Raw genomic sequence first — 16,634 nt, forward strand, 5'->3', positions numbered from 1 at the left:
CTTCTTCGTCTTCTTGCCGTTGAAGCTACACAAAAGCGTTCGTTTTTGTCGCGTTTTAAAAACGAGAATGGAGAGACGATCGTTCATCATCCACCAACTGATCATAATAAAAAGGCAATCAGAAACGACTTTCTTTCTCTCGTTCCGATAGGCATTATCAATAATTTATCCAAATCATCCTTCGATTATCTCTACCTTTAAAGAGGGATTAACAATGCGTTCCCGCGTACCGATTCGATTTATCGTAATTAAACACCTACGCTGATTTAATCAAAGTAAGGGGATTCCACGGATCCTCGGAGGACTTTGAGAGAAATTGCGAGCTATCGACATATCTCCGAAGGTCGCTTTTGACAAGACGGGACGTGGCGTGATTGCGCCCGTATTCCAACCATCTTTTAAACTTATAATTACGACATCAAGAATATTAATTACCTCGATAGTTTTGATTTTTGACAAATCTCACATTACATTACTGAAATCATTAAACAGATCATTTTTACTAATCTTGAAGCTAAAAGGTCACTTAATTTTGTTTATTTCTAGAAATTTAACACACAAGAATAAAGATCATTTATTAGTAAAATGTTTTGTTCATAATAAAATTTTTGTTCTTAAAGTAGAACGTTAATGAATTAATGACCCGCTATTCGGGTTAAAGAGCGAGAAGATGGAAAAGAAAATTTTTCTCTTCTTTGCGACATAAATCACACTATATATGTTACATTTTATTACATTTTACAAAAATGCACATATATTACATATAAATATGTAATAATTACATATTTTATATATATATATATGTATATATTAAATAAATCAATAACATATAGGTAATCAAGAATATATCTGTACACGATCTACAACAAATTGTGTTGCTATATATTAATATTATACAATAGAAACATTCACATTTCACGTTTCGTACTTGAACTATAAATAATCTTAATCGATATAGTTGTATCTCTAATCGTCGCGCCATAGTCTAATCTAATCTCGATTAATTAATCAAAAGAATAAAAATTGAAAAATTGAAAACGGTGTCGTGTATTTACAGAAATGAGTGATTCTCTGATTCGACGACGCGCAAATACTTTGGCAACGAGATGACACGCTGTGACGAGAGCAATATACAACGTATATAAAAATCATTTATATCCGAAATTTTTGCCGAGAAAAATTATTACGAATAAATTATTGTCGAATAAAAACGAAAAAAAAACTTGCAGCCGCAAGTTTATATATTCCTCCTCGGAGATGCTTTCTCTCCGTTTTTTACAAATCGACGCCGCTAATAGAGCATGTGGCTAGTTCTGGATCTACCTGCGAATACGATTTTATCCGCTCAATTTTGACAAATGTGTACTATTGAGAACGTACCTTTTTTTTTTATTATTATTATTATGTTGCACCAAAATTATATCTGTTCCAACTGCTCCGTCTTCTACTTTCGTCGATATCGGACCTACCGTGAAGGGTGGTCGTCGTAGGGTTCGATAGGGTGCCAGCTAACGAGATCTCCGTTCCGGGATGCTCGTGTATCACCGTCTCGGTGATATTGTTCTCCGCCTCGGAATGCACCCGGCGATGTTCCGCGTGACGTCTCTTGTCAGTCCCGGTGCCCGTGCAACAGTGCTGATCCCGTTGCAACGTCATCTCCTGGGTATAGACGGATTCGCCGTTCGAGAAGGAGTGGAATCGCTGTCGTCGTTTCGCCGCCAGCTTTGCTCGTCTCCCGACCACGCTCGACGTGTCGTGGGATCCCCCACGAGAGACGTCGTTGCATCTTTCGTGACGCTGAAGGGACTTGAGCGAGTCCTCGTACCCGCTAAAAAAAAGATGAAAGAAAGATTTGCGCGGACAGTGGAGATACGGCAAGATAAAGAATGTTTATATTATATCGAAATAAAATTGTAAAATTAATGTAAGTACAGGCCAACTCAAGAGCATAAATTATTAAGGTGTTAATAAATATTATAAATTTTTATTACTTCCCAATTTATCATATAAAAAGTATTGGGAAGTAATAAAAATTTATAATATTCATTAACACTTTAATGATTTATGCTTTTAAGTTGGGCTGTACTTACATTAATTTTACAATTTTATTTCAATATATAAGAGCGTTATAATTTTTTGCTAATTTATATTATATTATTTAGAAAATAATTACGTTATACTGCGCTTTTCATAAATTTCTTGAAAACCGTGTCGAGAGAGGAGAACTTGTTGGAAGCCCTACTTACTTGCTGCTCTCGCCGCTGGAAGGACTGGACGAGTGACTGCAATGGCAAGAGGTGCGCGCCACGATACCAGAATCCTGACCGCTGGAATGTAAGGATGTCGCGGATGCCTCGAGGCCTTTCAAGGTACCCGTCGAACGCACCGCGTGCTTTCCGCCTCCGCCCATCCTGAAAGTAGCCCCGATGGCATCTCATATATTTTAAGATACTCTGAAATTCTCCCCGATAGAGTAAATCTATAATAATAGCTTTCCTTCGGGAGCAAAGGAGTCAACGCGATCCGCTCCAATTCTCTGTTTCTCTGACATTATTCGTCTTTAAAATTCACTTAAATATGATTTTCTCTATCAAGATGAGAGATATTTTATCATAGTTGTGAAAATTACTTTAGGCGTGTTTTCTGTATTGGACTTTTTAACTTTAAAATTATTTTCTTCATTAAATTGTAGATAGATTAACGTACGAGTTTAAAAAATTCAGGGATTCATTGAAAATACAATATTTAATATTTTTGTAATGAATGTAATATTTAAAAATTTTGAATACTGAAAAGAAAATTTAATTAAATGAAAATATTGCAAAGAATGACAGCTTTCAATGCATCAGTACTTGATTGCAAATTACCAGAAGAATCTTTTTATTTAAACAATGCTTCTTTATTATTATCTCTTCCATTATTCTATATAAAAAAATAACATAGGAAATCTTGTTACATTTTTCTCATTGTACCGTTTAGCAGTTATTTCAAACGGCACTTATCTAGAGATATCTTCTGTATATACGTATAAGGTGAATCAATGAATAAATGAATTATATCGCATATGGGATGTATAAAATCCATAATCTATATAAATAGATTTATCTCTAAAAGTATCTCTGGCAAACATAAAAGAAGCACATATGGTGATTAAATTCTTTCGAGTAGGACATCAGATCAGCACGTGCGATTGTTTTAAAAATAAAAACGTTGCAGAGATTTCAGAGTTAACTAGATTTTTTAAATAGAATATATATTTTTTTAATGTACTATAAATCGATTCTTTTCATTATTCTTTGTATAAAAGCATCAATTATTCCTTTTGCTCGCCATACTTTCAGAGATAAATTAATTTGTAAATTCTAATGGATCAACACTGCATGTGTATAAATTATTCGAATCACCTCAATTACTCACTAATAATCTTGCAACAAATGAAAACTTACGTGTGAAAGCGGACGCAGCTGCCGCCGTGTTCGCATATGCTCTGACGCCTTGGTACCTCGGAGCAAAAGGGCTCGGGGTCGTAATGGAGACCGTCGACGAAGCTGGGAAAGAGCGACGGCTTCTGTAGAGTCCCAGCAGGATCCGTTAGAGCAAATCCGACCGGGCCGACCGTCGAGAATATGGCCTTGTCTCGTCGTCTGCGACTAACGAATGGAGTTCGAGACTCCCAGTTCAGAGTAGCACCCAATTTGTGGCAAATTGAGTGGAAAATCAGCATTCGGAACACCAATTAAGATAAAAGATCGAAACAAATTCTCGAGTCTCCCCTTCGCATTCCGTTATTTGTCCGAAAATATCCTTACATGCGAGACATCATTAGTTTAGATAGAGCGCATATGTTAATCAGTGTTAATTACTACGTTCTCTCGGTGAGTGAGAGGAAAAAGAAGAAAGAGAGATAGAGAGATGGTAAAAGGTCCTTCAGCTGACATGTCTGGGAGTTAGTACGGTAGAGTAGATATACGTTGCATCGACGTTAGGCGACATGGTGAACGAGCAAAATCGTATTCCGCGTACCGTTTGTTGCGACGAACGCAGGTGACGCACAGGGCGGTCACGAGGGCGCCCACGAAGACGACGCAGCCGAGTACCACGACACCCACTTCGAGGGTGGACAGCAAGTAACGTTGACTGCCTCTGCGCGGAGCGTTGCCGGCGATCTCCAGCACGCGATACTCGTTCAACTCGCGTTTTATGTCCACCTTCTTGGTATTAAACACGCTGAAAATTCAGTCGAGCTTTTTACAAACTTGGTATCAAATGTAAATGACTTATAAAACTTCACCTACGAGATACGAATCGATTTCAATGCTCAATCTGGAGGAGAATCTAATTAAACTTTTTTTGCAAAAATCGAGACCAGTTAATTAACAAAATTTGAAATCTCTTGCATAATAGATCTATTTAAAAAAAAAACGTAAAGATGAAGAATAATTCCTTGTCATTTCTATACATTACGATTCGTAAAAATGTTACAGCTTTAAAAAGTGTAAGGTCAAGTTGTGGTTATTTCGACATAAATTATTATCCTATAGCTACGGTATGTCACATGTTCTCTAACAAAGTTTTACTTCGTTCAAAATTAAGTATATAGTTAAAACTTTCACAGCTTACAAGAAATTTATTGTGAAGATTAAAGCTAATAAGATTTTCATAATCAAATGTTAGGTTTATTACATCGCGGCAAAATTGTAATTAATTATCTATATTCTCCGCGGCCTATATCAATCTATCATATTATAATTAATTTTGACATCAAATTTGTATTCAGTAACCTTGAGAGCTTTTACATAATTTAATTCTCACAATTTGACAAAAATCCAGCAAATTCTTAATTTTGACATATCATTGTCATTTTTTTTGTTTTAGCATCAAATTTAAGTGTTCAAGGACCTGAAGAATTTTTATACTTGAATAAACAAATGAATACTTAATTGGAAGCTTAATTTATAATACTTTCCCGTCATGAAATAGTATTTTTCTAAATTCTCAAGTTTTTGAAATTAGAACACACATAATAAAGCATTTTTAAAATTATTTTTGTTGAATATTACATAACATAATAATACGATTAATTACCTGTGCAAAGTATCCATGTCTACCATAACGTTAAGATGCGGATCGATCGCGTACAAATAAACGTCGGTGCTGAAAATGAAATAAATGAAAAATTCAATCGGCGATTGTATCAATTTAAATGATATCATTCATTTATTAAAATCGCTCTGCGATTCACTTACGAGGCAGTGTCAATCAAATTTTTCTCGATGTGGGGCTCCAATTTTCTTACTCGCACGTCCAAACCAGTGACATTCTGCAACGCGCTGAAAGATCACAGTTCGTAAATTCGCGATATTTTTTCCAGCAGTACACACACACTTACATGGTGATATTTCCGAGCTCCGGCTCGATCTCGATAGGTTTCCGTCCCATAACCATCACGATTTGCTTCTGATCGTCCAATACGTACACCTACAAATTCGGTTCAAGATACACATACTGGATAGCAAAACAGACTGTCGAGTGAGCGGAAAGAGAGAGCGAAGGAGGGTGTTTCCGTCTTTCGAAACATTCCATTTCCCCGTGGGGAAATTAAACCAAGTGCTATCTTTAACAAGGAGTAATTAAGATATACCGCATGTGAGAGACAGAGAAAGGGCGGAGAAAGGATGAGAAAGAGAGGGTAATGTGGAATATATACGACAGACAAACTTACGAAGACGTTGGCGATGCTGCTGCGCCCGCTCTCGGCGCCCTGTCTGTCGGTGGCCTTGACGTCGAAGCCGAAGACGCGACCGGCGTCGCGGCTGAAACTCGCCACGGATCGCACTTGACCGCTGAGTGGGTCAATGGCGAAGCGCGGAGCGTCCTCCCGACCGAGAATTTGGTAGCGTATCTCGCCGTTTATCCCCAGATCCGGATCCTCGGCCTGCGAATCCCAGCCAAGAGCGCACCCAAATAAATCTCGTCGACTTTATCCACTTTAAAGCTGATGTATATAGAACGATTCTTTTTCAGACACCCGGGGTTTTCTTTAGTTCGCCAAAGTTTTTTTTACATCCGATCTCATGTGCTCGAGAGATTTTTCAATTGTACGGAAAGTCTCCACTCTCAGAATATACGCGTTCGTTCATTCCATTAGCGCGCATTCTATTACATCGCAATTAACAGAATGTTCCGTATAGGTGACACGGCATTTACTATGTGAAAAAGCTATTTCGGAAAATCAAATAAAGCTCGAGAGAGACGCTCCAGAGAGACGAAAAGATAAAAAGAAGGCGGAGGAAATGGCGCAAAAAGCAAAATGGATTAAAACCAGCTCACTTTTAGTCGCGCAGCTCTGTGTGTATGTACGTACCTCCACTTTGACGACCTCGTAACCGTAATGAGCGGTAGTAGGTACAGCGGCGAGGATAGGCCTGTCTCTCGACTTGAACCTAGGCGCGTTGTCGTTCACATCCTTTATCCTGACGACCACTCTAGCCTCGTTAGGCGAAAGACCGTTCAGTCTCTCGCCGACGACCGGGTAAATCATCACCGGCATGCCGCGGCCGAGCTTCAATCGATCGACTCTGATTTTGGCCTCGTACCGATCTCTGATCTCTCGATCGATCTCCGTCATCAGATAGAGAGAACCGTTCTTCGGATCCACGGAGAAGTGATCCCTGCCATCGGAACCGTCAGCCGCAACGCTGTATCTTATATGATCGCCGTGATAATTATCGGCCAGATCGAGTTGCACGATCAGTAATGGCACAGAGGCGTTTTCGTCGACTTCCACCTCGTAATAACGATGTTGGAAGGTTGGCATCTTGTGCACCTCGTTGTCCGCTTCTTCGTCGTCGTCAACGTTCAGCACGTTGACGAGAACCACGGCCGAGGAGGTCAGACTGATCGGCGAACCCAGATCGCCCGCCGTGACGATCAAACGATGATCCTTCTTGGTCTCGTAATCGAGCTTGGCGATGGTCGTGATAACGCCTTCCTTGCTGTCCACCGCAAAGTACTGCTTCTCCGTGCGATCCTGATGACTGAGGTCGAACAGGATCAATCCGTTTCCGTTCCCGGCAAAATCGCTATCGTTTGCGTATACCTTAACCACTTGCGTGCCGATCGGGACATTCTCCAGAACGGAAACACGGTAAATCGGCAACCGATCATCCTTTTTCTCTAGCTCGTTGTAACCGTGGAACTTGGGCGCGTTGTCATTCACATCCAGCACATTGATCTCTACCTCCACGGACGAGCTCAGGCTCGGCAAACCTTGATCGCGCGCCACCACGAGAAGACGATGAGTCGCGGCTCTCTCGCGATCGAGAGTACCGCTCACTCTTATTATTCCCTCAGCAGGATCTACGTTAAACGAACGCGACGAGTTGCCGATCTTTTTCGAGTCCTCGTGGCTGGTAATCAACTCGTAGCTTAGATCGGCATTTGCGCCAAAATCGGCATCGAACGCCTTTATCCGCGCCGATCGCGCGATTGTTGTAGGTACCCTCAGCCAGGTCGAAGGTGTACCAGGATTTATCGAAGACGGGCGCGTGATCGTTGACGTCCGTCACGTGAATTCGAACGGTAATGTTGTCCGAAAGACCGCCCGAGTCCCTCGCCAGGACAAACAGCCGGATATCCTTCTCGGATGGTAAACTCCGGGCGATAGATATTTCGGCTGTACGCGGATCCAGGTGGAAATAACGACGACTGGTTGCGTCGTAACGACGCGACCTCACTCCGCTCAAGATTGTTTCGTTGCTCAGACTGTACGCTATCATCGCGTTTGCATCTTCATCCTTGTCGTCTGCCAGCAAGCGAATTATCGGCACGCCGATCGTCGTGTTCTCCGGTACCAGCAGCAACGGCGAACGTCGCCCGCCGTCGCTACCTTGCTGAGACGTTGCCCCATCCCCGGTCTCGGGTACACTCGGATCATGCGATACGCGCACACCCTGATCCGGCAGAACCACCATTCGTATAAACTTTGGAGCGTTGTCGTTCGCGTCGAGCACCATTATCTTCAGAGCACTTTCCGACTTCAGCCCACCTATGATACGAGAAGCGCCTTTGAAACACTCGTTTCCGAACTCGATTTTAAAATACATCTTTCGAACTGTTTCATACTAAATCAATTTTTAGAAATATTTTTATAACAACAATTTTAGAAACAAATAAATTATCCGCGTTATGTTAATTATTAACAGATTAAATTATTATAATTTTATGTATATTTTAAAATTCATTTATATTTATTATTATTTTATCTCGTCATGATATTTAAAAGTTAGATAGTCTAATAAATAAAAATATTAAAGATATTAAAAAATGTGAAATAATAGAAAAATAAATAAAAAACAAATACACTTACCTCTATCAGTGGCGATAACTTGCAGCTCGTAATTCGCTCGTGTTTCGCGATCCAGAACTCTATTGTCAATACCCACGAAGAAAATTCTGCCCGTTACTGGATCAATCCTAAACAGGCCGCTACCCTCGCCCTGTAGAGCAAACGTGAACTCCCGATTTCTGCCTTCATCTTTATCACTCGCCACGATCGGATCTGTCAGAACGATCTCCGTTCCCGAGGGACTATTTTCCATGATCTGACCTTCGTAAGCGGGCAGAGTGAATTTCGGCGCGTTATCGTTCTCGTCGTCGACGACAATTCGCACCTAAACATTTTTTTATTCCATCATTCAAAGCGACAAACCAACGCGAATAGCAAAGACGAAGGTACATATGTTAGACGTGGAAAATTTACCTGAAACACACCTACACCGCGCAAACCTTCGGCGATAACGGTGACACTATAATTTTCTCTCGTCTCGCGATCTAGGCCTCGAGGAGCATAGAGAGACCCGTCATTCATAATGGCGACATCCGGCACGTCCTGTTGATTAACGATAAGAAACTGAGTGCCAGATGCTGTGCCATTGTGCGGAAGCACTTGGCCGATCAATGCATCGGGAACGTTCTCCATCACATGGAAGACCAAAGGAGCAGTAGTCGTTCCTCTGCAATCAACGGTCAACTTCTGAATCGACAGTAGTATTGTATCGCGACATTTTTCCCGGCAAAGTCAATTGGCAAATCTCGCGTCGGAAATATATCAAAGGCATGCTGATGACAAAGTAATATAAATCTCTATTAACTGAAGTAAGAAATCGCCAGAATATTAATTGACAAAACTTCTCTTAATTGCGATCAACAATCGAAGAAAAGAGAAATTATTTAGTTTTTATTAAAAATATTTAATAAAAGATTATTTTATATGTTTAAATATAATTATATAATTTATTTTATTTTTGTGTTTTGATAAGTTTTGCTTTAATATGATTAGTGTTTTTCTCATAGTACTAATATTTATTTTTTAAGTTATTCAATTGTATATATTAATAATTATTTTTTTAGTAATACCTGAAAATTCAACTTTATTGTTGATATTCAATTGTTCTATATCTATTATATTAATTGTATATTTTTATTAGAATTTTAGTTGAATTTATAAGAAAATCAAAGACCAATAGATTTGAGAAAAATCTAAATTAATTTTAACATTTAATATTAAGTATTTTTTAAGAGGGTTTGTATGACAATCGTGATCAAAATCGAATTTCACTTACTTGGTAAAAATTCCCCTGTCGTCGTTCGGATCCACCACGTGAATGGAGACGTTCGTGATCAGCGTCAGCTCTCGCTCGTCAGTGACGATCGCCTCGAAGTCATATGCGGACCGATCGAAACGCTCGATCTCCTCCACGACAGTTATCGTGCCCGAGCGCTCCTCCACAGCAAATGGAACTGAAATCCGGTACGCATGCATGCGGCATGTGTTACGTATTTGCATGAATAATATAGGCGTTTCAATGCCTTTGTGTTTCCGTCCTCCGTCGAATATTAAAATTAGAACGCACCTAGGGACACCCCGTCCCTCTTTTATTCGACGGGTTTATTAGACCCGTCGCGTTAAGGATTCGCGGCGCGACTATGTGGCTTTTAATTCCCGCGGGCAACACGCAAGGTTAATTAACATATTAATTAACATATCGTGTCGTCACGTATAAATTATAATTATACGTACCTCCATCCTCGTAACCATGCAGGAGATCATAGATGAGATCGTTAGTTTTGACAGCGTCATTCAAGCGAATCTGCCCGACGCTGGTGCCTACAGGCACATTCGCGCCGACCCAAAATTCGTAAGGTGCGCCGACAAAATCTGGCTCCCACGAATCTGGACCTAAAATCCAAGTCACCTGATGTCGCAGTAAAAATAAAATAATCTAATGGATTTTACAAGGATCCGTTTAAAATTCTGTCGGATACTTGTAATCATTTATTTTCATTCTTCGAAAAATTACAATTCTAAAAGAATATTAATTTATTAATTAAAAATATCCCTAAATTATTGAAACAACATTTATTTTTGACTTCCAATAAAAGTTCTCGTTATTAAATGTGAATTGCTTTAGCTATATATAACTTTCTTACCGTCTGCTCGAAAAACGTCCACCGTGACGACCGCCAAGGAGAATCTTCTTTCGCTGGGGTTCGCCGGCTGATCAGCTGCTTCCACGAAAATCGCGTGCCTGCCCTCGAGTATCGGACTCTCCGACACCGTGATCAGACCCGTGCTTTCATTCACCGCAAACGGCGGTTTGCGCAACGTGGAGTTGCCTGCTTTTTGCAGCCGGTAGCGGACCAATCCATTGGGACCCAGATCGTCATCCATTGCGTGTACCTGGCCCAACACGGTGCCGATCTTCGCGTCGCTTCTCGCCACCAGTTCGTAAAGATTGCCCGGCACGAAGATGGGATTGTTATCGTTGGCATCGAGCAAAGTGATCCTCGACGTCCACGGAGGATCCACCGGAAGCTTCGCTCGTCACGACGCTAGGCTGATGCTCCACGGCGTGGACCTTCATCTTCAGACGACTTCGCTTCTCGCGGTCCAGGATCGTCTGATCCCGGACTGTAAGCCAGCCAGATGCTGGATCCACCGAGAAGGCGCCTGATAGATCCTCCAATCGATAATCAAACTTTCCATTTTCTCCCTGATCCTTGTCGCGGGCGATCACCTGCAGAACGCTGAAGCCGTTCGGCAGATTTTCCACGATGCTGATATTGTAGAGATCGACCTCGAATTGTGGCAGGTTGTCGTTCAGATCCAACACTTCCACCTCGACCCGCGCGACGGTCATCTTCAGCGGGTTGTCCACCTGCGACGCATGAACCTGAAGATTGAAAGTGTTGCCCGACAAGCTCCGCTCGGCGTCGAGATCAATCGCGCGTTTTAGGAATAGCGAACCGTTCTTCGGATCAAGATGGAAGAAGCTCCTCTCGTTCCCGGATATTATATCGTATCGCATCGGCACATTTATGTCCCGGTCGCGATCAACCGCGTGGATCGGACTGGTAAAGTTGATTTCTCTGAAGATTGGATATTCCTACGAGAAGAGCGAGAGACGAGTTTCTCAAATAAATTTATTTGATTATCATTTCAAATAAAATAAAGTTAAAATTAATAAAATAATTGATAAAATAAAATAAAATAAAATCATCACTTAATTTTCTTTAAGTAACAATTATCCGCATGTTTCTATTATGTCGCGATATTTAAATAATTCTCGATCAACTCAATTTGTATTTTTATTAGATCAATCCAACGACTTTAAAGACATAATTGATATCAATTTTTATAATCATACCGGCATAGGATAAAATTCTTGAATCTTCGTCTTGTAGATGTCCTGTGTAAACTTTGGATCAAGATCATCGTTGTCCAGCACAGTTATCTTTACAGTGCTGTCTGTGCTTTTAGCTGGAACGCCTCGATCCTAAAGCGTTTTTCCAAACATATAACATCACGAGACGCAATAAAATTAAATTAATTTAACTTATCACCACCGAGTTACTATCATACAATTTCTGCTAAACACATTAATCAAAGGTATTATACAAAATGCAATATACAATTATATAATTATTTGTTAATTTTCTCAAACAAGGAATAGAAAACTATAAAGAAAGAGAAAATGTCACGCTTTCGGATACTCACGGTCGCGGTAATAATCAGATTGAACTCGCGATCTCCACTATCGTAGTCGACCGGCTTGCGTAGGATCATGGCGGTTCTGTGTCCGGATTCGAGGGAAAATTTGCCCTGCTCGTTTCCTTTAACGATGGCATAATAGACGTCGCTGTTGGGCGTATTCGGCTTGTCGCCGTCCAGCGCGTGAATTCCGCGAAATATCGTCACACCTACGAGATTTTATTTCCTTATATCTCGCGTTCGAATAATTCTCCAAAGTCTGATGTCGCCGTAAATAAAATATCGCAATCGGAAAAATAAATGTCGAACGCGTTCAAGCGCACAGGATGAATCGTGAACAAGTATTTAATTTCCGCCGATCATATAAGATGAATTACATCACTTGACGCACGAAACAAATGGGATATTAATTAAGCTGAAATTTAGGTGCTAGCAAAACCGATAGTGTATGGGACTAATATCTCACCGACTGGCGTAAGCTCGTCCACCGACACGTGATAGGGCGCATCGACAAATTGTGGGGCGTGATCGTTTATATCCTCCACGTAGACCGTCACTGATAAATGCGCCGATACCTAAACATACAAACGCATAAGTCATACACGGATCGTTGTACCCGCTAAATTCATCTCTCTGCTCTAATCCTGAATTATCATGTCTGAAGGAATTCTTTACGACGCGACGTGTCGTAAAAACATTTGACTCTTGTGCCTTTTGGGAAATGAGAAAGGATCGACGCACGACGAATCTAGTACACGCGAAAGTCGTAATCATCGTAATCTAGTCGGGTAAATAGCGCGGTGTAAAGATCGCGACGCGCTATTGATCGCCACTTTTACACCCATCGCGCCGAATGTCTCGGAGCAAGTCGGGCGTTGAATTATTAAAAAGCGGGAAAGTGGACCGCGCGTGGAAAGAGAAAATATCATGATTTACATCCTCCGAAACGTTCGGAAATGAGAAATTCTAGAAACGCTCGACACATCGAGGGGCTATTAAATATATAAACGCGATATTACGCGGTGCACTAATGACTCTTAGCCGGGAAGCCTGAGAATCATTACATAAATGCTCGTTATCGTGCGCGAAAAAGCTTTAAAACAGGCGAAATCGTTCGTTTCTCGCACCGGTTCGAACCGGTCGTCGAACACTCCGATTGCCGATTAAACTCGAAATTACACGAACGACAAAAAAATCCACCGGCGATCAAAGAGCTATCGAATTCTATATAATAACTGGTATAATTGGAAAATCGATTAAATCACGCTTGAGTGTCTACTCTCAAACCGGTATTCTCGATTCGCTCGCAAAGGGGTCAACGACCTACAAAGCATTTTTCCCTATTCCAATTCAATAACTTACCGACGTGTCACCCGTACCCGAGTCGCAGGAAACTCGAAATTTTAACAGGTTTCTCGGAGATTCCGCGTCCACCAGATCCTCCAGTGATTGCGCCAGAATCAGGGAGACATGCGTCTTGTTCGTTTCCTTGTAAGCGAAAAAACCAGCGTCCTCCTCCTGTGAAATTTTTATTTTGCCGTCTCACGCCGGTGCTTTGTACACATATGTATAAAAGGAAAGTTAATACACACAACAAGGAATTACGTTATGTACCTTGTCGACCGGTGTAATGGCGAGTCGATCTCTCGGATAAACTTCCAGCGAGAGAATTTCAGTTCCTGTTTTTAGATTCTCCGGTACTCTTACAAATTTAAGATACTCTCCGACGGGATAAAATTGGCATCCTAATGAGATAAGACCTTCATTAATTTCCACGTAAATTAATTAAGAACAATTAAAATACAACAAGCACAAAAATTATATGCAGTTACTTATCACGAGAATACAATTGTATACAATTAAGTGGAATTAATTAAATTATTTTTAATTCGATTTTTTCTATCATAAAGTAGGAACCAAAAGAGAACAGCGAATACAATGACATAAACAGAGCTGTTTGTCTTTGTTGGTTGGGCATCAATTTTTGGCTACTTCAAAGTTTATGACAAGAGAAGATCAATATATGCAGTCAAAATAAAATATTTTGGAATCCCTGAATAGTTGCCTCTTCATGTTGTAAATAATTTTATCCGAAAAGAAACATGCATATGTAAATATGTAAATTTGTTGAATATGCAAATTTTTCATTTTTCCATTTATTAATAAAATAAAACGCAGTTACATTTATTATAATCGAGGAATAAAAGATTAGGAAAAGTTATCAAAAAAAAGTGCAAGTACAATATAAATAATTTGCTGTCATATATATATCACGTTTTTTTGCATTACATCTTGTACTTGAAGAATTCAATCTCTCTTTGCAAGATTAAATTTCTCCGTAATACTTAAATAATGGGCCTTCTCGCTTGCACAATTTATCATGTAGCTCAAGTACTTCAAGTGCATGCGTAAAACATCAGCAAAAGATCTATGCGATTCGATCCTCTCGTGCAATTCCCTCGTTAATAAAAACTATCGAAACTCCCGATGAAATCTCTCACGTACGTATAGCGTATAATCTTTTAATCGCTCAAAGCACAACATAGAACAGAGCGCAAAAACGAACGATCGCGATGTGTCTCAACCCTTGTAAACAGAGAAGTAGTTTTCTTGTTTTAAATTATTTTCGCAATTACTTCAGATAATACAAAAGCGATTCGCAAACACTGATTGCTGTCTGTTTGAGATTCTCTTCTGCACTTATGTATTTCAAATAATAAACGTCATCCTCGCGGATCTGGCACACACATATTTCGTCACTACAAAACGCGATCCTGGACTTTGCGCCATTGTTGCGAGTTCACATACAAACGACCAATTATCCAGCATAATCTGAACGCGAGAGTGAAACATCGCTTCCGACTGCGAAAGGGAACAGATCGAGAGATGATAATGGGAACGTTATCTAGCAACTAAGGCGGAAGCTCTCCGATCTTATCTGAAATTTATTCAGAAGGTCTGAGATCGTTCGGTCGATCGGATCAGGGTTTGTGCGGTGCATCACGCGGGTGCATCTTCTCTTCGCTGATGATGATACGTATTCGTGATGATTAAATGCTACGTGCCCTCGTTAAGATATATTTACGGTTCCCTCGTGCGAATCAAGACTTTTTTATCTTCTTCCGCATCGTAAAAACGTCGCGCGATGACGATTCGTTTCGAGCATTCGCGAGCTACCGAGCGGACCATCCTCTTATATTCCCATCTAAGTTTTTTCCACGGCTCTGCTGCGTCGGAGCTGGGGCAATCGCGATGTAAACACTTCCATGGTCCATATACTATATATATTGCAGAAACATACAGGGTGAATTAGAACGTCAAGGAGCGACGAGATGAACAAAATACTTTTTATAATAATAATACATTGCTCGTCTGCCGATCTGTTCTGTTATTGAAACTGTTTGAAACGTCTTTATCCACTTGAGAATATTTCGACGCAATATTTATCAATTTATTAGTACATATACTTCTCTGCATGTTTTGCAAGATCTTTTCCGTCTTCAATAACTGAGATAAAGAATATAGACTCCTTTCTACACCCTCAAAGAATATTTTTATCAAATCATAACCAATAGGCTATACAAGTGTGTTAATATTTAAATTATTCTGAAAAAAAGAGAAAATAACAAGCGCCTCATATAATGTCGCATCTTACGGGTTGCCCTTATCTTTCGATACACTGTGTATAATAGGTGCGAGAAAAGCCGGTTTTAGTTAGGATTTCTTGCGTAACCCTATCGCATCCGGATCTCATAAATCTCAATCCACTCGGAGGTAAGTTCGGGCTTGATACATTGTTATTCTGCCCTATTTATGTCGCGGCGGGGCTAATCCCAGCATCATTAGTTATCCCGTTTCGAAGCTCGGGGCCCTCTCTCGACAACAAGTACCGATCCGCGTTTTGTTGCCGCGGCTAAATAATTAGATTAAGCAGCAACGTGGCCGCAGGTGGCCGGTTGCACTTATCACACGTTAGACTTTCACCTTATCGCGCGGTGAATGTAACTCATGTTGCTCCGAGAAGCGGACGCTCGCTCGTGCGTACATACAACACGCCACTTAAACTCCGCGCTTTTTGTTTTTCTTTTCATCGATTTTACCGCTAGATTTACGTACATACGCTTTCTTTCTTTCGAACGATCGTATCCTTCCGTTACATATTTTACAAATGTTTTTTTTAACGAAAAAGAAGTCTCTATCTCAAGTCTGATATATTACTCGCACTTTAATATATTTTAAAAAATCTTCGTATATTTTTAATGCATCAGGCAATCGAATAATTTCCCTAATATTTCCGTTCACTCTCCATTCTTATTCCGATGCACGCACGCAGAATAAAAATTCATGTTGATCTTGTGCAGAAAGTAATAAACAAGAAAAGGAAAACATTAATTAAAAATAAGGAAATTAAAAGTGTTGAGGATAGTGATATATAAGAAATATGAGTGAGTAGAAAAAAAATGCAAAGATTCGACCGCACTCGATAACGTGTTGTCGCGTCAGATGCGGATCGGTTGCGCCTTAATTAGTGATTTACTTACGTGGCGGAACTAATTGAAAAATTCGCGTCTAATTATCATCG

The 16,634-nt window shown here is 40.3% G+C and overlaps 1 protein-coding gene across 1 annotated transcript in view; it reads right to left on the reverse strand.

The window, feature by feature from the left end:
* Positions 1 to 1,252: 1,252 nt before the first annotated feature.
* Positions 1,253 to 16,634, reverse strand: part of Cad89D (cadherin 89D) — a 28,619-nt gene continuing 13,237 nt past the window's right edge. The window contains 21 exon segments of the mRNA XM_029301061.2: positions 1,253 to 1,828; positions 2,247 to 2,411; positions 3,447 to 3,650; positions 4,024 to 4,227; positions 5,086 to 5,154; positions 5,247 to 5,330; positions 5,390 to 5,478; positions 5,723 to 5,935; positions 6,365 to 7,471; positions 7,473 to 8,047; positions 8,369 to 8,672; positions 8,762 to 9,014; positions 9,624 to 9,801; positions 10,082 to 10,240; positions 10,492 to 10,846; positions 10,848 to 11,447; positions 11,709 to 11,837; positions 12,059 to 12,261; positions 12,519 to 12,627; positions 13,415 to 13,570; positions 13,667 to 13,797. Coding sequence (XP_029156894.2) covers positions 1,402 to 1,828; positions 2,247 to 2,411; positions 3,447 to 3,650; positions 4,024 to 4,227; positions 5,086 to 5,154; positions 5,247 to 5,330; positions 5,390 to 5,478; positions 5,723 to 5,935; positions 6,365 to 7,471; positions 7,473 to 8,047; positions 8,369 to 8,672; positions 8,762 to 9,014; positions 9,624 to 9,801; positions 10,082 to 10,240; positions 10,492 to 10,846; positions 10,848 to 11,447; positions 11,709 to 11,837; positions 12,059 to 12,261; positions 12,519 to 12,627; positions 13,415 to 13,570; positions 13,667 to 13,797 — 5,714 coding nt within the window. The 3' untranslated portion in view covers positions 1,253 to 1,401.

Source organism: Nylanderia fulva, unplaced genomic scaffold (assembly GCF_048542155.1).
Source record: "Nylanderia fulva isolate GAGA-0341 unplaced genomic scaffold, ASM4854215v1 Scaffold23, whole genome shotgun sequence".
NCBI classification, from domain to species: Eukaryota; Metazoa; Arthropoda; class Insecta; order Hymenoptera; family Formicidae; genus Nylanderia; species Nylanderia fulva.